This window comes from Hemiscyllium ocellatum, chromosome 37 (assembly GCF_020745735.1).
Source record: "Hemiscyllium ocellatum isolate sHemOce1 chromosome 37, sHemOce1.pat.X.cur, whole genome shotgun sequence".
NCBI classification, from domain to species: Eukaryota; Metazoa; Chordata; class Chondrichthyes; order Orectolobiformes; family Hemiscylliidae; genus Hemiscyllium; species Hemiscyllium ocellatum.
This window is the reverse complement of record NC_083437.1, coordinates 39,085,219-39,110,494: the sequence shown is the minus strand read 5'-3', so window position 1 is coordinate 39,110,494 and position 25,276 is coordinate 39,085,219. Positions and strand designations below refer to the sequence as shown.

Below are 25,276 nucleotides of genomic sequence, written 5' to 3'. Positions count from 1 at the left end.
GAACCTGTCCTTCTGGGTACATTGGAAGATGAAGCTAACTTGTTGTTGGAACTGCAAGTGATGGTTCCATCACAGCACTGAAGAGCTCAGAACCTTCCCTGTCATACTCCACAGCTCAGGACTGTGCACCCAACTGTTGAAGGTCATCACGTACACACACGTTGGGTTAGCACACAATTGATATGCAACAATGTGCACAAAAGCTGGAACTCTCAACTCCACCCACCCCCGCCCCCAGCCTCCTGTTGCTCCAACACATCACTCTTCCACACGTCTGCCAATTGAGAGAAGCCCACAGATGTCTGGATGGTAAATGAGCAGCACATTGCTCAGCCCATCTACTGCCCACCTTAAAGCCCCATATGAGCAGATCTTTCAGATCAAGCAATGAGAAACATGGAAAGTCACAGATAAGTTCCTTCTGGCGAATGCCATTTGTTGAACAGCAGGCTTTGAGCGAGAGTGGTCCTATCTACACTGGTTCAGGGTAAGCCCAGGCCCCTGTACTGCCAAGCTCCCCCCATTGTGGAGAGAGACCAATGACGCTGCACATGGAATCCCTACACTGTGGAAAGTCTGCATCGAGCCTCTGAAGAGCATCCCACCAACATCCAACCCCCCTCCCCCACCCTTTGCCCATAATTCCACATTCCCCATGGCTAATCGAGCTAGCCTGCACTCTATGGGCAATTTAACATGGCCAATCCTGCACACCTCTGGACACTATGAGGCTATTAGTATAGCCAATCCACTCTAACCTGCACATCTTTGGACTGTGGGAGGGAACCAGAGCACCCAGAGGAAACCCATACAGACACGGAGCGACTGTACAAACTCTACATGGACAGTAAACTGAGGACAGAATCAAACCCTGTGCAGCAGCAGTGCTAAGCACTGAGCCATTGTAAGTGCCAGACATAGCACCTGAAACTCGGCAGAGGAGGATGGTGATCGACTCTGGAGGTTCGTATTTGCTCTTTTTTTTATATAAAGAAGTCAGACCAGCTTTTCCTGGTTTTATCTTAAACCAGGTCCCAGCTGATAAATTCAAGCAAAATCACACTTCATTACAACATTAAGACAGGACAATAACAGCAGCATCAATGCAACAAGCAATCAATCTTTAAAGTCTACAACCGAGATAATATTCTCATTAGTGAGTGGGAAAGGTCATTGAATTGCAGAGTGTTGAACAGGAAATGCAGCATGTCTTATACACTGAGTGAATTAAAATCCTTTAACAATCCAGAGCTGCAAATTGCTTATTCAAACACTTATGAATGGATAGTATTAACAAAGTGACGACGGGAATACGTTTCATGTTTAGTTTCCATGTCAGCTGTAGCTAAGAGTTAGCACTCACATCTCTGAATTAGGAGGTTGAAAGTTCAAAGTTCAGAATATAGAATCCAGACCGACACTCGAGTTAAACTAAGGCCTTGACTATTCCTCTATAGTAGGCTTCAAAGACTATGGCTCAATTTCCACTGTCCCAGGTCAATGCCAAACCCCTGAACCATCATCCCAAAGCAGGTGATCTAAACATTGTCACATGACTGCTGTGACAGCTTGCTGTGCTATGTATCCCAGAATACATTTCTGCATTTGGATGTCCACCATTAGATGTCAAGCACATGAGGATGGCTTGAGACAGTGGAAGGCGCTATATGCATGAAATCTTTTAAAAACAGTCTCTGTGATGTTCTATAGCACTTCCCACACATTATTAAATGCTGCAGTGCAGTGTGTTATACAAGTAAATGTAGCAGTTAATTCAGGCCGCAAGAAACCAAAACCTGTTCAACAATAGAATGTCAACCACGTGGGAAAATATCAAACTTCACAATTCAGGGGTCTTCAAAATGAGACACACCTTGAACTGAGGCAAAGCCACAAGTTAACTCAGTGCATTTTGTATGCTGTACGCACGATTGTTGAATATTCCAGGATGGAAGGTAACCGGGAACAACATAAGAACAAAAGACCTCGGATCATGAAGAAGAAAAGGTCAAAGCAAAGTCAATGACAACTTAATATGAAATTAAAAATCTATTACCGGATTGGCAACTTGTATTAATTCCCCCACTGGAGAAACATCTGTCTGGTAATGTTAGCCGGATTGTTCATACAACGTAGCTAAGTGAAGTGATCTGGTGGTCTCCCACAATCACTCACAAACTGGTGCCTTCAGTGTCTCTTCAACATTCAGTGCAAAATTATAACGTACAGACAGCAAGTTTCATTCCACTGGTGTTTCAAGCCCTGTGTTAATCGTCAGCCTTGCCAGCGAAAAACACATCCCACCAGTGAATCATCATCGTAAAAAATTAAATACAAAGGCTGACACACACACATACACATACATATTTGGACATGTTGACCTCTCGCATTTGTTCCACCATTCAAGAAAAGCATGACCAGTCTGATTACCCTACATTCCCACCTAAACCTCCCCATATTACAACAAGGCTCAATGTTAATTGTATGTTGATTATGTTTAATCGTAGGTATGCAGCTTATGGACATGAACACTTAAATCCCTTTAGACACAAACTGTTGGTGGTTTAGGAAGTGGATGCTCATAATGAGCTAGTCTGTAGATCAATGTAGAAGTGTGTGTGGATTAACTCCAGTTCTATCCTTCAGTAAGCGTCTTTCTGGACTCTAACAATCTATCTCCAAGTTAGTCAGAATTACAGCCAGTGCTGGTACCCAGCATGTGTCTTTGCTAAAGGAAGGTGTCTTCCTTCCCTCTCATCCTAACGTGTTCACTACTGAAATATGTTTCTGTGTTGAACACAGTGCAACTGCTAAGGCCATGTAAATTAAGTTTGTGCTTTTAGTGAGGTTCTGTTACAAGCACCGCACTTAGGGGAAAAACAAAATTCCGAATAGTTCCCATAATTTGTAACATGTATTTGTACACTTTCTCTCCCTTCATTGTCCAGTCTCTGTGGTTAAATGCCCTGGCTTCTATTTGAAAAGATACCTGAGTAAAAAGACACATGGCTGACAGACAGGGAAAGGACACGCCTATCTATCTGGGTGACTGTTTGTGACCAACTGGTTTGTAAAAGATATTGTCATCTATTACAGGGCATAGTCACCAGAAAGCTGGACCATTTGAACAGTTGTCTGTAACACGACCACTCAACATTTCAATCATTCATACACACGGAACTGTCACCATTTAATGAAACTTACAAAAGGTTGTGGATTATTTACCTGACGGCGGGAGAGCTGTTTGGTTTCATCAGCTCGATGTAGGGAAAGCCCAGCAGGTCAGGCAGTGTCTGAGGAGCAGGAAAATCAACATTTTGGGCAAAAGCCCTTCATCAGGCTCCTGCCTGAAACATCGATTTTCCTGCTGCTCAGTTGCTGCATGACCTGCTGTGTTTTTCCAGCACCACTCTAATCTTGACTCTAATCTCCAGCATCCTCACTTTCACTGAGATGTAGGGACCTAATTAAATGAATTACCTGTCTAGCTATAGAACTCATCCAAGTTTCATCCAGTTGTGATCAACAAAATGAAATTAAAGCCCACCTGTGGCTCAGTGGTACTGTCCCTACCTCTTAGCTAGAAGGCCTGAGTTCAAGACCCACCTGTTCCTGATGTGCGTCTTAACAAGTTACTTAAAAATGTCCAGAATGACATTGGGTGGGTTCTATCGCACAGTAGAAACTAATTAAAATGTACCCAATGAATTTATTGCTCGCTACCATATCCTGAAAAGATTTCTCCAATTTGATAGCCACACCCAGAATTAACACCCCATACCAAGAACAAAAATAGCACTTCATTAACAGAGTAACTTCAGTAAATTTGCTACACCCAAAGTTTTGAATTGGGATCTGGAGGGCAGGCAGTGAAGATGCCAAATGTCATGGAACTTGATCAGCCAAAGAGTGCATCATGATTGATAAACCAAACGAGTTCACCGCCTGACGGCTGAACCATTGTAATGGGCCATTTCTCAGATTTCTCACCCTCCTTGCTCAAGGTCCCCACTATCGGATGCTTGCTTCTCCCTGTTATTAAAACAGCGACATGTTTGGCCTTGTTGATTGCCCTTAGAGAAAGGGTCATCCGTTGGTGGGGTTTGACTGGACTTTCTGTAAACAGAACCAGGTTACGCTCGAGGGTTAGAGCCTGGCTGTTGGGAAACAGCGAGGCAGTGTGGCCATCAGCGCCCACCCCCAACAAAACAAAATCAAAACTCGTCCCGTTGACCAACATCTCAATCTCATTGGCATAGAGACCCGCACCACGGTCGTCCTCAACACACAGCCTTTGGTTCATGTGGACGGGCATCGGGTGGATGTTGACGTAAGGGACCTTCAGGTCCTTCAGCAGGTTGTCGTGCAAACTCCTAAAGTTCGACTTGGGGTCATCGAGCGGGACGCACCGCTCGTCCACCATCCAAAAGTGGGTGCGTTTCCATGGGAACGTGTAGTGATGCGCGGCCAACCTCCTGAACAAGTCTTTGGGGCTCGAGCCCCCTGATACAGCGAGATGGAAGTTCCCATGTTCTCGCACGGCATCCTGGGCTGTCTGCTGCAGGTAGGAGGCCAGCTTTGCTATCAGGTCCTCTGTGACCGCGGACACCAAGGTATTCCCTCGGAACGTCGATGCTATGGCCTTGTATTCACTCACCGTTTGATGGCTGGGACTCTCTGAGATGATTGCCATGGGGTCAGACCTGGTGAAAGAGACCGTCTTCCCCTCGACCTTGAAGTCCAACATATCGCCATTCCGGGCCCCTCCTGGATAAATGCGCGGGCTCACATTGGAAAACTCTTTCAGTAAGGGAGTCCAGACTTTCCAAGATGCCAATAGGTCCTCGGTGTTGACAAAGCAGTCCCTCTTGGCTTGGAAAATCTGAGGTATCAACACCGCGTAAGCATCCTTCTGCATCACAGGGGTGTAGATATAATAGTCTGACAAGGGAAGTCCAAACATCTGGACATCGGGAAATTCTGTCACCTGCTTCCAGCTCGATGTGTCCATCACTGGTTTGAACAGGTTTTTACTCACCAATATAGCTGGAAAATTCAGGTCTCCATGGCCGACGTAAAAGATTATCTGTCTCTGCCTACACTGACTGAATTCAGCTTTCCTCGTTGACTCATTTTGGAGGCAGAAGGCTTTGGTTTTGAAGAGAATTCGAGTGTAACCAACTCGTTCATCCAGAGCTTTCCCAGCAGTCAGTATAAAAGGCACATTGTCCCACTGTGGGCTGTCCAGGAACATCGCTACACCTGAAACCGAGACAAAACATCGACAGCGTTAATAATATCCTAATGTGTGCGTGTGTGTGAGAGAGAGGGTGTGTGTGTGACTGTGTGTGTGTGCGTGTGTGTGTTGTGAGGGTGTGTACGTATGAGAGAGTGTGTGTGTGTGTGAGTGTGTGTGTGTGTGAGAGTGTCAATGTGTGTGTGTGTATGAGGGGGTGTGTGCGTGAGAGTGTGAGAGTGTATGAGGGTGTCTGTGAGAGTGTGTGTGTGTATGAGGGTGTGTGTGCGTGTGAGTGTGTGTGAAAGTGTGAGTGTGTGTGTGTATGAGGGTGTGTGTGTGTTGTGAGGGTGTGTGTGTGAGTTTGTGTGTGTGAGAGAGACTGTGTGTGTGCGTGAGTGTGAATGTGTGTGAGAGTGTGTGAGAGTGTGGGTGAGGGTGTGTGAGATTAGATTAGATTAGATTACTTACAGTGTGGAAACAGGCCCTTCGGCCCAACAAGTCCACACCGAACCACCAAAGCGCAACCCACCCATACCCCTACATATACCCCTTACCTAACACTACGGGCAATTTAGCATGGCCAATTCACCTGACCCACACATCTTTGAACTGTGGGAGGAAACCGGAGCACCCGGAGGAAACCCACGCAGACACGGGGAGAATGTGCAAACTCCACACAGTCAGTCACCTGAGACGGGAATTGAACCCGGGTCTCTGGCGCTGTGAGGCAGCAGTGCTAACCACTGTGCCACTGTGGGGTGGGGCAGTAACGAGGGAGGGTGGACCATGGGTGGGGGGTGCATGGGGTGGGGTGGCAGATGGTGGGTGTGGGCGGAGGGGGGCACGGGTTTGTTTGGGGTGGGGGGGGTCAGACGGGGGCAGGTGTGGGGCGGGTGGGTGGTGGGGTTGGACGGGGTTGGGGAAGTGGATGGGGGCTGGGCTGGGGGTGGGTTGACATCAGATGGGGATGGTGTGTGTGAGGTGTGCTGCTGCCTTGTCTCCTGATGGGGAGCGGACTTAGCAACTGCTGACTGTCTCAATCTCATTGAACTGATTGGGGGTGGGGTTTTAGAGCAGGAGGCTACAGCAATGCTGCAGGTCCCTTACACACTAGTGTGTGTCTGCTCAGAAACAAACCCTGAGACAGAGAGAGGGAGCAAGGCAGGCAGAGCGAGGGAAAAGGAAACTTCAGAAAACTCCGAGCCGCAGAGGAGAGGCATTGAATCACTTAACTGAATAATCAATTATCCGAAAGTACAGTGCTCGCCCACCTCGTTCAGATAATCGAGGTTCCTCTGTACGTGGGATAGCATCCCCTGTGAGCCCCCCTCCAAGCTGCTCATCACCCTGACTTGGAAATATTTCACTGACTCTTCAGTGTCACTGGGTCAAAATCGTGGATAGCCCCACCCTCCCAACAGCAGTGTGGGTGTCCCTACACCACAGCACTACAAGACAACAGCTCACCAGTATCCCGTCCAAGATCATGGAGGATGGGCAATAAATACTGGCCCAGCCAGTGACACCCATATCTCAGGAATGAATTAGAGAATGATCAGACTCATCTTCTACCTCAACTCTACCTGCCCATCCACACCCGTTGATTCCCACAGAGATCAGAATGAGGGGACATTAAACAAAAGTGTACTGATAATCTCAGAGAAGGAGCAGACTTCACCAAGTCAATGACTGAACATATAATCTTGTGGTAACTCCACCATACACTAACCAACTGCTCCAAACAGCAAGTTCCCGCATGCATTAATGTGGTCATGGTCAGATAATCTGTTCTTAGGAAGTTAATTGAGGGATAAGTATCAACTCAGGACAGCGTGAGTATCTCCAATGCCTTTCTTTGCTTCCAGCTGATCGGGTAGATGGGACAACGGTTTGAGGTGATTATCTGAAAGTCATATCTGACAGTGCAGCTCTCCCTCAGTACTGCACCGTGAGGTGTCACCCTCAGGAGTAGTTCTCTACTGTTGCTGCTGAAAACAATCACCTCACAACACCGCTGTCAGTTTCCATGTTATCCTTCCAAATGTGTGTGTTTGAGAGAGAAAATGTATGCGTGATTCAGAGAAAGAGAGAGAGAGAGAGAGATATAGGCAGATAGATAGATCAATAGATAGATAGAGAGACTTTCTCTGGCAGTTTGGAGACTGTCTGCTTCCATATTCCGCATACGCCAACTTCCAGTTGCCCAGGAACCAATCAGAAAGCTGTTTGTCAGGCTAATGACTCCTGGCTGAAAATGTGTTGCTGGAAAAGCGCAGCAGGTCAGGTAGCATCCAAGGAACAGGAGATTCGATGTTTCGGGCATAAGCCCTTCTTCAGGAATGCTTATGCCCGAAACGTCGAATCTCCTGCTCCTTGGATGCTGGCTGACCTGCTGTGCTTTTCCAGCAACACATTTTCAGCTCTGATATCCAGCATCTGCAGTCTTCACTTTCTCCTTAATAACTCCTTGCCTCCACAATTGGTCCTGATTGTACTACCCAATCAGCTTGCTCTGCACACACTGCCCATAGAGCTTTGGTATCTCAAACACTTCCCTCTGCTGCTTGAACAAAGCAGCAATGTAAACACAACTCACATTGAGTTCCAGTAACTTGGTTATAAAAGTGTGACAGTTCCTTCCATAACCCCAGGTTGAAGACGTTCTTCTCCTATGTTGGCCCCACTCCGAAATAAATAAGAATAAAAAGATGTGGTTTTTACTGAGAAACATCTGCTATGAGGATTGATTGGAGATGTGGTGACTGTTTTTCTTGTAGAGTAGAAGTTGGGATTTGATTGAAGTTTTCAAAATTGTGAGAAGGCTAGGCAGATCAAAAAGGAAGAAACTGCTCCTGTTCGTCAAAAGGATCAAGAAGCTGAGAGTTGGGATTTAAAACATGATTTTCAAGAGAAGTTAACTGCAAAGTGAAAAATAAACTTCTCTCACAGTGAGTGGTTCAGGTCTGGAATAAGGAGTGGGCAGATTCAATCGAGAATTGCAAGAATGTGATAGACAATTAATTAAACAGAAATCATGTGTAGAAATGGCGGGCACTAGCTCACAATGCTCGTTCAGAGAGCTGGGACAAACACGATGGGCTGAATGGCCTTCTTCTGTACTGTGGAGATAGTGAGAGTTGCTGATGCTGGAGAGTCAGAGTCAATAAAGAGTGTTGCTGGAAAAGCACAGCAGGTCAGGCAGCATCCGAGGAGCAGGAGAGTCGATGTTTCAGGCAGGAGCCCTTCATCAGGAATGGTGAAGAAGGGTCCTGCTTGAAACATCGGCTTTCCTGCTCCTCGGATGCTGCCTGACCTGCTGTGCTTTTTTCAGTGTCACACTTTATTATCTGATTTTGCCGGGGTTGGAGGATTTGAGCGATAGGGAGAGGTTGAAAAGGCTAGGGCTGTTTTCCCTGGAGCGTCGGAGGCTGAGGGGTGACCTTACAGATGTTTATAAAATCATGAGGAGCATGGATAAGGTAAATAGACAAGGTCTTTTCCCTGGGGTGGGGGAGTCCAGAACTAGAGGGATTGGTTTAGGGTGAGTGGGGAAAGATATAAAAGAAACCTAAGGGGCAACATTTTCACACAGAGGGTGGTACGTGTATGGAATGAGCTGCCAGAGGAAGTGGTAGAGGCTGGTACAATTACAACATTTAAAAGGCATTTGGATGGGTATATGAATAGGAAGGGTTTGGAGGGATATGGGCCGGGTGCTGGCAGGTGGGACTAGATTGGTTTGGGATATCTGGGCGGCATGGACGGGTTGGACCAAAGGGTCTGTTTCCGTTTTGTACGTCTCTGTGACTCTACGACTTTCCTTCTGCACTAAAGCAATTCTGTGATGCTGAATTCATTATCTTGTTTCGAATGCTGTGTACGACTGGACAGGGTGCCCCAACATTGCCTGTTTAATATTGTATTGCATTCTAATCGTTTTTTATCCTGATCTTAATTTTGTCCACCTTGTAACTTTGCTGAGTTATTTTCTACACCTTGTGACCAGTTTTGTTTTTCTCTGATCTGAGCTCCCTCTCAGAGTTCTATCCCCTCACCAGTCTCCATTAAAAAAAACCCTCTCTTTTATTAACGGACATCAATTCTGGAAAACAACACACACGGCAACTACTCACCATGACACACGTATTTAAGTTTGAAAAATTCAGTACTTCTCTGGAAATGTTGCAATTACGTTTCTCCAATAACCCAGTACATTCCTGCCAAGCTCATACACATAAAAACCATCCAGCCAGTAACTGCTTTCCCAGCTAATGGACTCATTTAAAACCATCTCAGCAATGTTCAGATGGAAGGGTGAACTTGCAATAAAGTGCCCCCCCCGACTCCAAAAAGAAACTCTTTTTTTCCTGACGAGCATCGTTCTTCTATAATTCTGATTAGGGAGAAACAGCGTAACGTTCAAATTATCCATTCCAGATAATATAAGGGACTGATTGCCACTCATCAACATGCCTGCCCTCATATAAGTTGGAGTCTCAATAATTACAGATTTATTCTACCGATGCAGTAGCTCACTCTGAAGTAAACGGACTTCACAAATGTTCCTGCAGAATAGAGTGGAGGAAATATTTTCCACGTTCATTTGGATTCCTATCCTGAGCCTCAATGTTTTATGTGTCATTCCCGCACACAGTGCAGCAGACCACATAGGATATGTCCAGGGAGCTATGCCCCATCATGGGGCAGTCTCAGTGCTGTCAGCAGAGATAATCAGAGTACCTCTGCTTCAAGATCTCTGGCAAGCTAGTGTCAATATACGGCTTCATTCTCCCTGCCCCCACGTTAAAGAGATGATGCAGATTGAGATGCGAATTGAGTGCGTTACCCAGTGCGTTAAATGTCGGCTCAGTGGGAACTAAAGTAATTCATCGGTCGTACTTCAGAGTGAATCACATCGGGGAGTTGGGGAATGGGGAGCGAGGGTGTGGGGGTGAAGAGGGTGTCACGGACTATTGCGGAGAGAGGGAGTCAGGGTGTGGGAATTTGAGGGGGGGGCGAGGTGTCAGGAAGTGGGTGGTGACAAGGAGTCGGTGTGCAGGGTTGCGAGGGGAAGAAGGAGTTTGGGAGTGGGTATGGTGGGGAAGAGGGAGTTGGGGAATGGGTTTGGTGAGGGAGAGGGAGTTGGGGAGTGGGTGTGATGGGGGAGAGGGAGTTGGGGAGTGGGTTTGATGGGGGAGAGGGAGTTGGGGAATGTGTGTGGTGGGGAGAGGGAGTTGGGGAATGGGTGTGGTGAGGGAGAGGGAGTTGGGAATGTGTGTGGTGGGGAGAGGGAGTTGGGGAGTGGGTTTGGTGGGGAGAGGGAGTTGGGGAGTGGGTGTGGTGGGGAGAGGGAGTTGGGGAGTGGGTGTGGTGGGGAGAGGGAGTTGGGGAATGTGTGTGGTGGGGAGAGGGAGTTGGGGAATGGGTGTGGTGAGGGAGAGGGAGTTGGGGAGTGTGTGTGGTGGGGAGAGGGAGTTGGGGAATGGGTGTGGTGAGGGAGAGGGAGTTGGGGAGTGGGTGTGGTGGGGAGAGGGAGTTGGGGTGGGTGTGGTGGGGAGAGGGAGTTGGGGAGTGGGTGTGGTGGGGAAGAGGGAGTTGGGGAGTGGGTGTGGTGGGAGAGAGGGAATTGGGGAGTAATGAGGGTAATGGGGGTGTGGGGGTGTGGGGTGGGGAAGCGGGAGTCAGGTTATTGGGGGGAGCTAGGGTTGTGTGGCATGGAGATGGAGGATCAGTTACAATCACAGTGAATGCCTGAGCAATCTTGATGGGCTGAATGACCAACTATTGCTCCTACTGTCTTTGATTCTGAATTCACTGAGAGTTTGTTGTCCCCCTTTACACTCCCCCTACCCCTGGCCACAGCCTGATTTCAGTTAGCTTCATGGGCTGGATAGCGAGTTGTGACGTAGAGTGAGACCAGCAGCATGGCTTCAATTTCCCAGCAGCTGAGGGTTACTATGGAGGACTCTCCCTCTCAACCTCTCCCCTCCCCTGAGCCGGGGTGACTCTCTGGTTAATCTAACTACCATCCATCTCTGTCGACTGAGAGGGTAGCCCTCTGGGACTATGACAACTGCAGCATTGGCCGTTTGGGTCAAGAGGTGATAATGGGTGCAGGCGGTCATTAGGGTGACACCGACAGCCGTATTGTGGCAGGGGTGGGGAACCGACAGGTGGGTGTGACCCACACCCCAATGGGCGACAGCATGCCAAGGTAACCAGCCAGAGAGCAGATGAGGGTTAGGACAGCCATTGGGAAGTGCAGGGTGGCGGGGGAAGGTTCTGTTCAGTGAAGAGTACCCACCTGCAAATGTCGGGATGGTGCTGGTGTATTCAGCTGCTTTCTGAAGCTCTTGCCTGACCTCAGAGTTGTACGCTTGATACTGACCAATGACGGCGCTGCGTTTACCGAGTCTTTCCAGGCTGGCATACACCTTCATTTTGTTTCTGTGGATCTCTTCCGAGTCACTGATGTTGGCTGGGGTCTCCATGGCAACAAAGGTCAGAATTTCGGTCAGGTGGTTCTGAATAACGTCGCAAATGACCCCGTACTGCTCGTAAAAACTCGTGCGGCCTAAGGACAGAGCAAAGTTACATGTGAAAGGTCCTGAGTTAGCCTGCAGTTTCTACCCACAATCCCCTGCTTTGTAACCACCGCTGAGCTCAGAGGTTTCACTGTCGGGCCCTGTCAGAAAATTTGCTGAGCCAGCATCTTGACAGCTCATTAAGAATCAGGAGAAACCTGTAGCTCTGAAGAAGGCCATTTGGCCCATAATACCCTTGCTGGACCCTTGAAAAAAAATCACTCAACTGGAAGGTTTGAACGTTTGAAACAAACATAGAAATGAGGAGTAGGCCATTCGGCCCTTTGAGCCTGCTCCTCCCCATTCAATACAACGATGGTTGGTCTCCCAAGGCAGTGTCTTGTGTCCACATTCTCCCCATACCAATTAATCCCTTTAACCTGAAGAACTATATCTAACTCCTTCTTAGAAACATTCAATGTTTTGGTCTCAAGCACTCTCTGTGGCAGAGAATTCCACAGGCTCCCCAGTCTCTGGGTGTAGACACTTCTCCTCATCTCCACCTGAAATGGCCGACTCCATATCCTCAGACTGTGACCCCCCCCCCCCCCCGGTCATCAGGGATATCTTTCCTGTATTTACCTTGTGTAACCCTGTTAGAATATAATAGATTTCTATGAGATTCCCCCTCATTTTGTTAAACTCCAGTGAATATAAACGGAACCAATCCAGTCTCTTTCTATCTGTCAGTCCTGCCATGTAAGTAATCAGTCTGGTAAACCCTTGCTTCCCTCCCTCCATCGCCAGAACATCCTTCCTCAGATAAGGAGACCAAAACTGCCCACAATCTCGGACTGATGTCGATGCACATGTTTCTTTTTGTTTCCTTCTATTTCCCCCCCACTCCCGCCTAACTGTGGTAGTGCTTATTTTTCCCCAGCACCCATGTTATGTGTGTGTGTAGGTGTGAGACACAGTAAAAGACACAAGGTGTACAAATCTCTATTCAGTTTCCACCACCAGGAAGAAAGGAAACACCCAAGTGGCCAGTAACAAGCAGTGCCCTTCACATCAAAGGGCAATGCTGTGTGATCAAACAGTGAAGGGGAGGGCAGGGATTAAATCAAAATAGAGTTGGAGGGGAAAATAAAGCACTCCACTCCCTGCGGCGCCCACCTCTCCCTGAACAACTCCAGGGTGTTGGTGGACACCACGTGCTCCTTCTCCAGAGACATCTGGGCTCTAACATAACTGCGGAAGAGGGGCAGGCAGTCGGCCCTAATGACCCCCTCCATGGCCCGTTGCCTGGACCTGTGCACACATCTCTAATCAGGAAAGCGAACTCTAATTCTAATCTCTTCCACAACGCCTCAATGGAGATACACTGGAGGACAAGAGGTTAATATCAAATTGTGTCCCACACCCTTCCTCTTTTCCCATTGCTCTGTAGATGCGTCCATTTCGAACAGTTAAATTTGCTCTTTTATTATTTATGCGGTTTCCTCTTCAGGCAGAACGTTCCATATTATAAGAACCTGCCGCATTGAAAACAAAGATTCTTATCAACCCCCACCCTGGCCAGTGATCAACAACAGTGTCCATTAGTTACTGTCTCTCACCATCATTAGACACGGTTCATTTCAGGCCATATCCAAGTTAAGGCAGAATCTGCTGCCAAACTCTGGACATCAATCCGGGGCTAACACAGGCCAAGCTGATCACAACATTAGGAGACAGTGAGGTCTCCTGATGAAGGGCTCCGGCCTGAAGCGTCGACTCTCCTGCTCCTCAGATGCTGCCTGACCTGCTGTGCTTTTCCAGCAACACACTCTCAACTCTGATCACAAAATTAGGACAGGCTTTGTTGATCCACAGTTCTGTCACAAACCAATAAGAATTCCTGTTAGCTCAGTAACCTCGGCATGAACTTTGCTGTGCAGGGGAAGAGGTTAGTGGCTCTGGACAAGCTCAGCTGGTCTGACAGCATCTCCGGAGAGAGTTAATGTTTTGAGTCTGGTATGATTCGTTCCGAACAGGAATTTGATTGGTTGATTTACTGTCACGTGTCCCGAAGTACAGTGAAAAGCTTTGTTTACGAGCAGTGCAAGGATGCCTGCCTTGAAGAAGTTTTCCTCCTCTCTCTACAAGAATCTCAGGGAGTCCCTCTCCCACTGCAACTTCCAGGTCATTTCCTCCCCCACTCACCCATTGTACTCTATGCTACTCTCTCCCCACCCCACCCCCCTCTAGCTTATCTCTCCATGCTTCCAGCTCACTGCCTTTATTCCTGATGAAGGACTTTTGCCCGAAACGTCGATTTCGCTGCTCATTGAATGCTGCCTGAACTGCTGTGCTCTTCTAGCACCACTGATCCAGAATCTGGTTTCCAGCATCTGCAGTCATTGTTTTTACCAGGGACCTTGGAGACAGGTTCATAGCTCCTTGAAAGTAAAGTCACAGGTAGATAGAATAGTGAAGAAGGTGTTTGGTATGCTTTCCTTTATTGGTCAGAGTATTGAGTACAGGAGTTGGGAGGTCATGTTGCAGCTGTACAGGATATTGGTTAGGCCACTGTTGGAATATTGCCTGTAATTCTGGTCTCCATCCTATCGGAAGGATGTTGTGAAACTTGAAAGGATTCAGAAAAGATTCACAAGGATGTTGCCAGGGTTGGAGGATTTGAGCTACAGGGAGAGGCTGAATAGGCTGGGGCTGTTTTCCCTGGAGCATTGGAGGCTGAGGGGTGACCTTATAGAGGTTTATAAAATCATGAGGGGCATGGATAGGGTAAATAGACAAAGTGTTTTCCCTGGGCTGGGGGAGTCCAGACCTAGAGGGCATAGGTTTAAGGTGAGAGAGAAAAGATATAAAAGAGACCTAAGGGGCAACTTTTCAAGCAGAGGGTGGTTCGTGTGTGGAATGAGCTGGCAGAGGAAGTGCTGGAGGCTGGTACAATTACAACATTTAAAAGGCATCTGGATGAATATATGAATCATCAGGGTTTTAGAGGGATATGTGCCAAGTGCTGGCTAAAGGGATTGGATTGGATTGGGATATCTGGTCGGCATGGACGAGTTGGATCGAAGGGTCTGTTTCCATGATGTACATCTCTATGACTCTTTCAGTCTCTTTGGTGAATTCCAAGACATGCAAAACAATAATGACATAAAATGCCGCCATCTGGAGGCCGAACAGGAATGGTGCAGCGTGAAGAGCCAAGAGGTGCTTTCAACTTGTCTTCTCAACAGACAGCTGTCCCATTTTGTTTCACTTGTCTTTGCTGCCTTTATTATTTTCCTTCTGATTTTGGATGGAAGATATTTGCCATTCACGCCTCATCTATGACCCATCTCCTGTTTCTTTACTTGTCCCATTCCCACTCTGTTAGGCCCTGGATTATGAAATCCTCTTGGTCATTTAATATCTCCTGTTGTCCACCCTCACGGTGACTGAGACTGCTCCTTTCACTATTTTCATCCACCCCTCCCTGCACCAACCCACCCTCACTTTGTGAAAACCTACTAGATTCCTAATTTTTCTCAGGCCTAATGACGAGTCATTGATCCTTTTGAAAAATGTCATCTGGCCAGTTGAGTTTTTTTGTTGCGTTTTGGTGAACCCAATCATCATTTTCCAATCACTGTTCGACAGTAGCATTATAACGACATTTAGCGCAGTCCCACCCACTCGCTGTTCCCCGCCCCCCTCCCCCCCCCCCACTTCAACACCATTTTGAGGCTTGAAAATCACCTCAATGAGGCCAGAGAAGGTGGTGGGAGAATGTTTAAATTGCACGGATCTTAAAAATCCCAGTGTAGGAGCAGATTCAGCTGGAATCTGTACTGAAAACAACAAATCACAGTGGGTCAGGCAGCATCCATGGACAGAGAGCAAGCCAATATTTAGAGTCCGAATGACTCGAGCTCTGCAATTGTACAACTGTTGACTATGGCTCACACTAGGTCCCATGAAGCCTGAGGCCTACATCCTGTTGAGGAGGAGTGTCTGTAGGAGTTGGGGGAAGAGAACACATTCCACTTTTATGCATTTTGTCAGCACTATTCAATCAGAATTAAAACACCTACATTCTCACTGACATTTCAGGGCAGGAATCAGGCTTTAAAGATCAGCCAGTTGGTCCAGACCTACCACTAGCAAGAAAGAAACCCAGAGATTTCCAGGGTCTTCCCAATTGTTAGGGCTGGGTTCGGGATCACTCCTGCATTGGTGTTTGTGACTGTAGCCATAGTTTGGGAGCCATCGTTTCACCTCTTAATGATTTTGCAGAATTAATGAAATAATGTCGAAATTTTACAACTCTTTAGTTGTCACATCGCCAATGACGTTCATGTGCAGAATGGCATGAATAATTCAATTGCTAGATTTCTTTCCTTTTTGTAGTTACCCATTTCTAAGCATTTCCTCCTGAGAGTTTCAACAACAAAACACAACCCATTGCCTCCTTCCCCTGGTTTGTAATATCAATGCACAACTGGTAACATGCTCATCTGAAAGCTACGGTAATAGACCAGAAAATCTTACCTGGGAATTTCACCTGAGTCAGCTTTTGCTGAACCGACACAGAGTTGCATTACAAGATGTAACTTGTATTTAATAATCCTGTACCTGGATACCTAAGATAGCAGCTTGTAAACTTTTCACTATGACAGTAAAGTTTATTCTTAACTCAAGGAGGGCAGCTGACTGGAATGATAGAGTTTTCGCTCTTTCCTACCTTTTGTATCGTCAATGCTCCCTGTAATTATAGTTATTGTTTTTTAAAATTGAATTGCTCAGATAAGATGCAATGTATCTCTGAGGCAAATGGGACTTGAACCATTGACATCTGGCTCAAAGATACCAGAGCCCTCAGCCTTGTAATTATATCGCTGCTGAAGATGCCAACTACATAAGAAAAGATGCCCATTTTGATGACAACCTTTGACATCACAGGAACACTCAGAGCACATTATAGTCAATGAACTACTGTCAAAATGTAATCACTGTTGTAATGAACAACAAGTAACGGGTTAATGTCAACACTGGGAGACACGGTGGCTCAGTGGTTAGTACTGCTGCATCACAGCACCAAGGACATGAGCTTGATTCCACCTTCAGGGACTGTCAGGGACAGCGTCAGGGATCTGGGTTTGATTCCAACTCTCTGTGTGGAGTTTGCATGTTCTCCCCATGTCTGCGTGGGTTTCCTCCGGGTGCTCCGGTTTCCTCCCACAGTCCAAAGATGTGCAGGTTGAATAGATTGGCCATGGAAAATTGCCCATAGTGTCCAGGGATGTGCAGGTTAGATGGATTAGCCATGGGAAATGCAGTATTATAGGGATAGGGGGTCTGGGTCTGGGGAGGATGTTCTTTGGAAGGTCGGTGTGGAATTGATGGGCCGAATTGACTGCGTCCCCACTATATGGACTATATGACTTCTATTGTGGGGTTCAGTGAGGGATCAATAATGGCTGAGACACTTCAGTGTGCATGTTTAACCTTGCCTGAAGGACATGTCCTCAGTTTAATTTCCCATCAGAGAGATAGCACCTTCTAAAGTGCAGCACTCCCAAAACATACCAACAGACTGCCCCTCTTTTATTGCTCAGTATAGCTGTATAGGAAGGATTGACACGATGTCAATCGACCAGTTCAGCTGCATTACGATAAACCTTCCTGGCATATTAACTCCCGAGGTGGGCCCAGTAAACTAGAGGGAGGGACATTACCACTTCAGCACAAGATCCACTTTCCAATAGTTATCACAGTGCACCCAGTAAATTGGCTGCAGTATTCCCTACTCACAAAAGGGACTGGCTGTTGTATTCCCAATTCACAAGAGGGACTAGCGACAGTATTCCCTATTTACAAGAGGGACTGGCTGCAGTATTTCCTATTCATAAGAGGGACTGGTGACAGTATTCCCTATTCACAAGAGGGACTGGCTGCAATATTCCCTACTTACAAGAGGGACTAGCTGTGGTATTCCCTATTCACAAGAGGGACTGGCTGCAATATTCCCTATTAACAAGAGGGTGGCATGGGTGTATTTTTTCCCCTGTTGCCCAGGTCTTTGTATAGCGAGTCCCTTCAGACCCGGTCCATCTTTGATCTCCATATAAACTGGAAGATGGCCCAGGTGACTGCAGCGGCGCAGGTTCTGGGAATAGGCCAGACCTGTGCCACGTATAATAGCAATGACAGTGCCTCACACCGGATGACCAGGGTTTTTCCCGTGATGGAGAGCGACCGTAGCTTCCAACTGTCTCACTTTACTGATACGCTCCTCCCAAGACTTGGCGCACGCCCCAGCCCCCCCGAACCAAATACCCAGCACCTTCAGGTGGTCAGTCCTGACGATGGCTGCATCAAGCTGTGCGTGAATCCCCGGTACGCAAACACCAAGTGTCACTACGTACTGAGGTTCTACCTGTCCCCGGTGTTGCGAAGAATGGGCCTGGCCTCGCTGCCGTGGAACGCTCCGAGTAGTTGGACCGTTCCGTATCACCTGTCCTTCGTGGAGAAGTTTATGAAGAAAAACACCTTTGACCACAAGTCCATCAGGAAGTGGTCAGCACGTAGCGTCCTCGAGACCCTTCGGGAAAAGGAGAGGGCGGATCCTATCGAGCGGTTCCCTGGGCAGACTGTCAAAGCCATTCGGCAGAATGCCTCATCGCCAGAGCTGTCCAACAAGCACCAAGACATGGCTTGGCTGGTGGTGAGAAGGGCTCTGCCTGTGAGATCTTTTATGCACGCCCGGACTCTCAGCCACACCGCACGCTGCCCTCGAAGTGGCTGCGGGGGGGGGGAAGAGACTGTCACACACCTCCTTCTGGAATGTGCCTATGCAGAGGAAGTCTGGAGAGAAATGCGGTGGTGTTTGTCGAGGTTCGTCCCGAGCAGCGCCCTGACGCGGGACTCCGTGCTCGACGGCCTGTTCCCCGGGACGAACATCAACTGTGCCTGGAGGATCATCAACTCAGTGAAGGACGCTCTCTGGGCGGTCCGAAACCTGTTGATCCTCCAGCTGAAGGAGCTGACCCCAACTGAGTGTTGCAGACTGGCACATTCCAAGGTCCAGGACTATGTGTTGAGGGATGCGCTGAAGCTTGGGGCAGCTGCTGCCAAGGCACGGTGGGGAAAGACCACCGTGTAACGTCTGCCTGCCTAACGAAGAACAGGGGGCCGATGCAGTCATTTGGGCTCTGCTGACGCATAATTATATGGACATATATTGAAAACTGTACAGACCTGTATAAAAATGATAAATTCTGATCTATGTATGTAAATATTTACATATGTATGGCATGACCAACTGTACAGATCATCAAATTATTTTATGAATAAAGTATATTTTTGAAAAAAAATTCCCTATTAACAAGAAGGTCTGCCGACAGTACTCCCTATCACAGTGGGACTGGTGACAGTATTCCCTACTCACAAGAGGGAATAGCTGTGGTATTCCCTTTTTACAAGAGGGGCAGGCAACAGTATTCTCTATTCACAAGAGGGACTGGCTGCAGTATTCCCTATTTACAAGGGGGATTGGTAACTGTATCCCCTATTTAGAAGAGGGACTGGCTGCAGTATTCCCTATTCACAAGAGGGAATGCCTGTGGGATTCCCTATTCACAAGAGGGACTGGTGACAGTATTCCCGATTTACAAAAGGGACTAGCTGCAGTATTCCCTATTTACAAGAGGGATTTGCGACAATATTCCATATTTACAAGAGGGGCTGGAGTAGTTGGTTGTAAAGTATCTTGGAATGTCTTGAGATCATGTAGGCGTTACACAAATGAAAATATTTCTTGTTTTATCACCAGCATCACAGTTAGAATAGTACTGTATCATAAACTGGTCAATAGGTTTGGAACACACAATGTATAAGTCAAGTAGGAAAGATAATTATAATGTGCATAGGATCCAATTTACAGATCTAGGATTTTACTGTCTCATCCAAAGATTCCCTCTGAGATTTATACTTGTGAAGAGAAGTTGAAATCGTCCTAGTTAATCCCAGTCCTTTGAATGTGTAAAGATTATTGTAACTTAGTAGTTTATTAAGGGAATATTTATAGCACTAATTTGCTCAGAAAGATAGGGTAGAATAATTCATAGCAATAAATTGCATTTGATTAACATTCTGAAGGTGTAATTCAAGCAATTTATTGGTGCTTAGTGATACAGGATTATTTATGAAATGATTAATTTAGTAACAGAATGCTTACAGGGGAATATTTATTGAGGTAAGGTCAAAACCATTAACCTCCAAAAGAGATGGAAGAAATGTTCACTTATTGGAACGGACCAACCAAATCACTTACACTTGGGAGGTGGGGAAAGCAATGATTGAAAGAAATCATTTTCCTTGCTGTTGGGAGAAATATAGAGCAGGAAGTGTCAAATAACAGAGCTGACGTGAGCAAACCTCAGGGTGAGCTGTGAAGGCTGAGAGATTCAGACTCAATCCAGGATGGAAACCTACTCTGACACCGTGTTCTCATTGAACAGTATCACAGACTCCAGGGGCCACTGGCCTGTTCCTGCTCCCGATTCCTACGCTCAGTGCAGTGCTGAAGGTGTCCCGCAGTGCCAAAGGCACACTCCTTCAAATGAGTCACTGTAGTAAGGTCACATTGATCGCACATGTGAGCCATGAAAGATGGGGTCTTGGATGGACAGGACAAACAGTTTACACTGTCACTGTCACCAGGTCTTGTATTCTCAAACAGCCCAATTCCAGGGGAGGTGATGGCATTGTGGGAATGTCACGAGACTGATAATCTGGCACTCCATGCTCATGTTCTGGGGAGATGGGTTCGAGTCCTCACCAGGGCGGATGGTGAAATTTGAATTCAATAAAAGCTTGGAAGGAAGAGCTGGAAGATCAGCTACTGTCTAATCACTAGGTTAAAAACAAGGACTGCAGATGCTGGAAACCAGATTCTTGATTAGAGTGGGGCTGAAAAAGCACAGCAGGTCAGGCAGCATCCGAGGAGCAGGAAAATCAACGTTTCGGACATAAGCCCTTCATCAGGAATAGAGGCAGGGTGCCTGCAGGGTGGAGAGATAAATGAGAGGAGGGTGGGGGTGGGGAGAATGTAGCATAGAGTACAATAGGTGAGTGGGGGTGGGGATGGAGGTGATAGGTCAGAGAGGAGGGTGGGGGAAGGTAGCAAAGAGTACAATGGGTGAATGGGAATGAAGGTGAGAGGTCAGAGAGGAGGGTGGTGCGGATAGGTGATAAGGAAGATAGGCAGGTAGGACAGGTCATGAGGGTGGTGCTGAGCTGGATAGTTGGAGCTGGGGTGAGGTGGGGGAAGGGGGAAATGAGGAAACTGTCTAATCACTGTCAATTGTTGTAAAAACGCAATCCAGTTCATTAATATCCTTCAGGGAAGGAAATCTGCAATCCTTACCTGGTCTGGCCTTAAATGTGACTCACGATCCACAGCAATGTGGTTGACTCTTAACTGCCCTCTAGGTAATTAACACTGGCCTGGCAACACCTATATCCTGTGATCTGATTAGATTCCCTATAGTGTGGAAACAGGCCCTTCAGCCCAACAAGTCCACACCGACCCAGTCCCATTCCCCTCTAACAAATGCACCTCACATTATGGGCAGTTTAGCATGGCCAATTCACCTGACCTGCACATATTTTGGACTGTGAGAGGAAACCGGAGCACCCAGAGGAAACCCACGCAGGCACGGGGAGAATGTGCAAACTCCACACAGTCGCCCAAGGCTAGAATCGAACCCAGGTGCCTGGTGCTGTGAGGCAACAGTGCTAACCACTGAGCCACCATGCCACCCCACTGTGAATGAATAATAAAAATGTGCTTCAGATACACTCTGGACATCTGCTTGAAGTACAGAAGCAGCATTGGCATGAGTGACCAGGAGGAGGATACTACTAATACTGAAACGGCAATATATTGCCCACATTATGCTTCGAGGCACAACATTGTAATGATGGGCAGAGTGGTGGCAGAGAAGAGGTCGCAATTCTGGACATCCTGGCCCCTGGAGGCCAGTGGGTCAACAAATAAAAATCGGCCAATTCAGTCACATGGCAGACCCATGGATGACACCCATATCCTAGAGTTGACAACATCTTTGAGTCGAAGAACTTTCTGAGGAAAGGTCACAGGACTCAAAACGTTAGCTCTATTTCTCTCTCCACAAATGTGGCCAGATCTGCTGAATTTCTCCAACCATTTCTGTTTCTGTTCGAGTTGGTCATTCTCCTCGCTGAGAGGACCTTTGACAGAAATGCTCAAAATCAGGAGGGATTCTAAACAGAACAGGAAGTGAGAAACTATCCCCGTGGGTAAAAGGTCCCAAGCCAAAAAACAGGGATTTTAAGGTGTTTGGAAAAAATAACCTGAGGTAATATGACAAAAAAAATCTTTTTTTACATAGTGGATGGTTCTAATCTGATGGCACTGCCTGAAAGACTGATGAAGGCAGATTTAATTAAAGCAATGTACAGGAAATTAAACAACAACTCAAAGTGAAAGAAAACCACAGAGCTACAGAGGAAGTGCTGGGACTAGCTAGACCTTATAGAGGTTTATAAAATCATGAGGGACATGGTAGGGTAAATAAACAAGGTCTTTTCCCTGGGGTGGGGGAGTCCAGAACTTGAGGGCATAGGTTTAGGGTGAGAGGGGAAAGATATGAAAGAGACCTATGGGGCAACATTTTCACACAGAGGGTGGTGTGGGTATGGGATTAGCTGCCAGAGGAAGTGGTGGAGGCTGGTACAATTGCAACATTTAAAAGGCATTTGGATGGGTATATGAATAGGAAGGAGGGGTTATGGGCCAACTGCCTAGGTTAGGATATCTGGTCAGCATTGATGAGTTGGACCAAAGGGTCTGTTTCCGTGCTGTATATCTCAATGACTCTATGGCTCCCCTTACAAAAAGCTGGCATAAACTCAATGGGCCAAATGGCCTCCTTTTGTGCCATAGCCTTTCTTTCCAATGATAGGAGAGACTAGGACCTGAGGGCACAGCCTTAGAGTAAAGTGAAGACCCTTTAGAATGGAGATAAGGAGGAATTTCTTCACCAGAGAGTGGGGAATCTGTGGAATTCACTGCCACAGAAGGCTGTGGAGGCCAAGTAATTGAGTATATTTAAGACAGAGGTAGATAGGTTCTTGAGTATCAAGGGGATCAAGGGTTACGGGGAGTAAGCGGGAGAATGGGGTTGAGAAACCTATCAGCCATGATTGAACGGTGGAGCAGACCCAATGGGCTGAATGGCCTAATTTCTGCACCTATATCTTATGGTTTTATTGACTGCAAATGACTTATCCTGCAAGGCTCTGCTTGCATTTCGACATCTCCAACGTTTCAGTCAGACTGATGAGGAAGTATCAGCCCCCATAAACTGTGGCTGGCACTTCCACATTGTTAGGCTGGGATTCTGCAGAAAATGTCAAGGTTGTGCTTCTGAGAAATAGAGAGTGCACGTAATGTGATTTGGCTCACAGAAAAACACTGCCATCCCCGGCCAAAGTGAAGCTGGTAACTTTAAAGCTGGAGCTGCAAGATGTAGAGATGATTGTGTTTATAGAACAACTTCCCAGTAGAAATCAATATTTATCCAAGAAATGCTCTACAAGGAAAGCCTTTTAGAGGACACAATGTACTGCTGCATCCTGAATGTGCAGAACATCTCTTCCACGTAGCCCTGTGATGGAACATACATGCGAGAAACCCATTTCCCACAGGAATGAATTCTGTTATGAAGGGCTCAGCACTCAATGCTATCAGTAAATTTGCCCTGTAATGGCGAACACTTTCTTGAAAGCTAAATGTCTTTAACAATAAAGGAAACCAGAATTTGTGTTGGGAAACAGCAAAGGCTACAGAGAAAGTGACAGAAGGTCTGGGTGTTAAATAGAGTAATGGATGTAATTCAGTCACACAAAGGGCACTCCACTCAGAGCAAACAGCTAAAGTAATTCACTTGGGAGAACTGAACTGAATTCATGAGAAGTCTTAGCTCTGGACAATATGTTTCTCGAGCAGCTCGATTAACTATGTCCTCCACAGTCGATAACTGAATCTAATAGTGCACAATAAAGATATTCTCATGTCCGCAGCCACTTCCATCAGTTCTCACCCTTTTGAACAATAAGTGCTCGGTAAAATGGCACTGTTTATGTGTAGTTCACACCCATCAAATCAACGAGATTGAACTTGACTGAAGGAGTTAACTGGCCCTTGGAAACCCAAGTGAACTGGACATGTTAAGAGTAAGAGGCCATTCCAAACCTGTAACAACTCATTGCCAAACTCTTTCCATCACTTTTACAAATGTATTAGATCTAAAGGTTCCCATAAGGAAACAGACAGCTCTTTCTTTGATTCCCGTCCCCATTTTGATTGCTTTCTTTCACAGTACAGGAATAGGAAAAGGCCATTCAGCCCCTTGAATCTCTTCTACCCACTCAATTCAATTCAAAGAAGACACCATCCAGTTCTTGATGGTAACCTTGAGTTCCAAAACCTTCATGAAAATGATGGAACAGAGTTTTAAAAGAGCTGTTACAGAGTTTAGGATACCTGTTAACTTGGCCAGTTCAGAGGGTCAAATGGTGTTCATCTTTATTCCATCCAGCCTATTTGATCCTATTAGATTACTTACAGTGTGGAAACAGGCCCTTCAGCCCAACAAGTCCACACCAACCCGTCGAAGCACAACCCACCCAGACCCATTCCCCTTCACCTAACACTATGGGCAATTTAGCATGGCCAATTCATCTGACCTGCACATTTTTGGACTGTGGGAGGAAACCAGAGCACCCGGAGGAAACCCACGCAGACACGGGGAGAATGTGCTAACTCCACACAGTCAGTCGCCTGAGGCGGGAATTGAACCCAGGTCTCTGGCGCTGTGAGGCAGCAGTGCTAACCACTGTGCCACCGTGCCACCCACAAATCTTGGATCTAATATCATTAATATCTTTGCCCAATGAAAACTGAGCACACGTGTTGGCTCTCACTGGGGTAAAGTTCCAGAGAGGTCTGCAGCTTTGTTCTACCTTAGTCGCCCCATGGGATTAATTTGTGAACTTCAATAAAGTTCTGGGAAGCTTTTCAACCATGTATTCAGTAAGTTTCAGTCAGATCCATATCGCCCCTCATCTTTCTAAACCCCATTGAGTGCAGACATAGAGTCCTCAACCACTCCTCAAAAGACAAAGCCTTCATACCCAGGATCATTCTTATGAATCCCCTCAACACCAGCACACCCTTCCTTAGATATGGTGCCCAAAATGGGTCACAATATTCCAAATGCAGTGTGACCTATATCATCCAAGGGCAGTAGGGAAAGGTAATAGATGAGGCTGAAGGGACATTGCCATCCATCTCCTGCTCTGGGACCATTGGTTTCTCGGTATCAACCAGTTCTGTCTAATCCGTTTCAAAAGGGAGGAACTTCATTAAAAATGACTCAGCAAACCTTCATCCAATAGTGGAGAGAAAAAACCA

At 46.8% G+C, this 25,276-nt stretch overlaps 1 protein-coding gene across 1 annotated transcript in view; it reads right to left on the bottom strand.

The window, feature by feature from the left end:
- Positions 1–632: 632 nt before the first annotated feature.
- Positions 633–25,276, bottom strand: part of h6pd (hexose-6-phosphate dehydrogenase (glucose 1-dehydrogenase)) — a 52,547-nt gene continuing 27,903 nt past the window's right edge. The window contains exons 3-4 of the mRNA XM_060851967.1: positions 11,544–11,813; positions 633–5,262 (exon numbers count right to left, since the gene is read on the bottom strand). Coding sequence (XP_060707950.1) covers positions 3,899–5,262; positions 11,544–11,813 — 1,634 coding nt within the window. The 3' untranslated portion in view covers positions 633–3,898. The remainder of the gene's footprint in view (positions 5,263–11,543; positions 11,814–25,276) is intronic.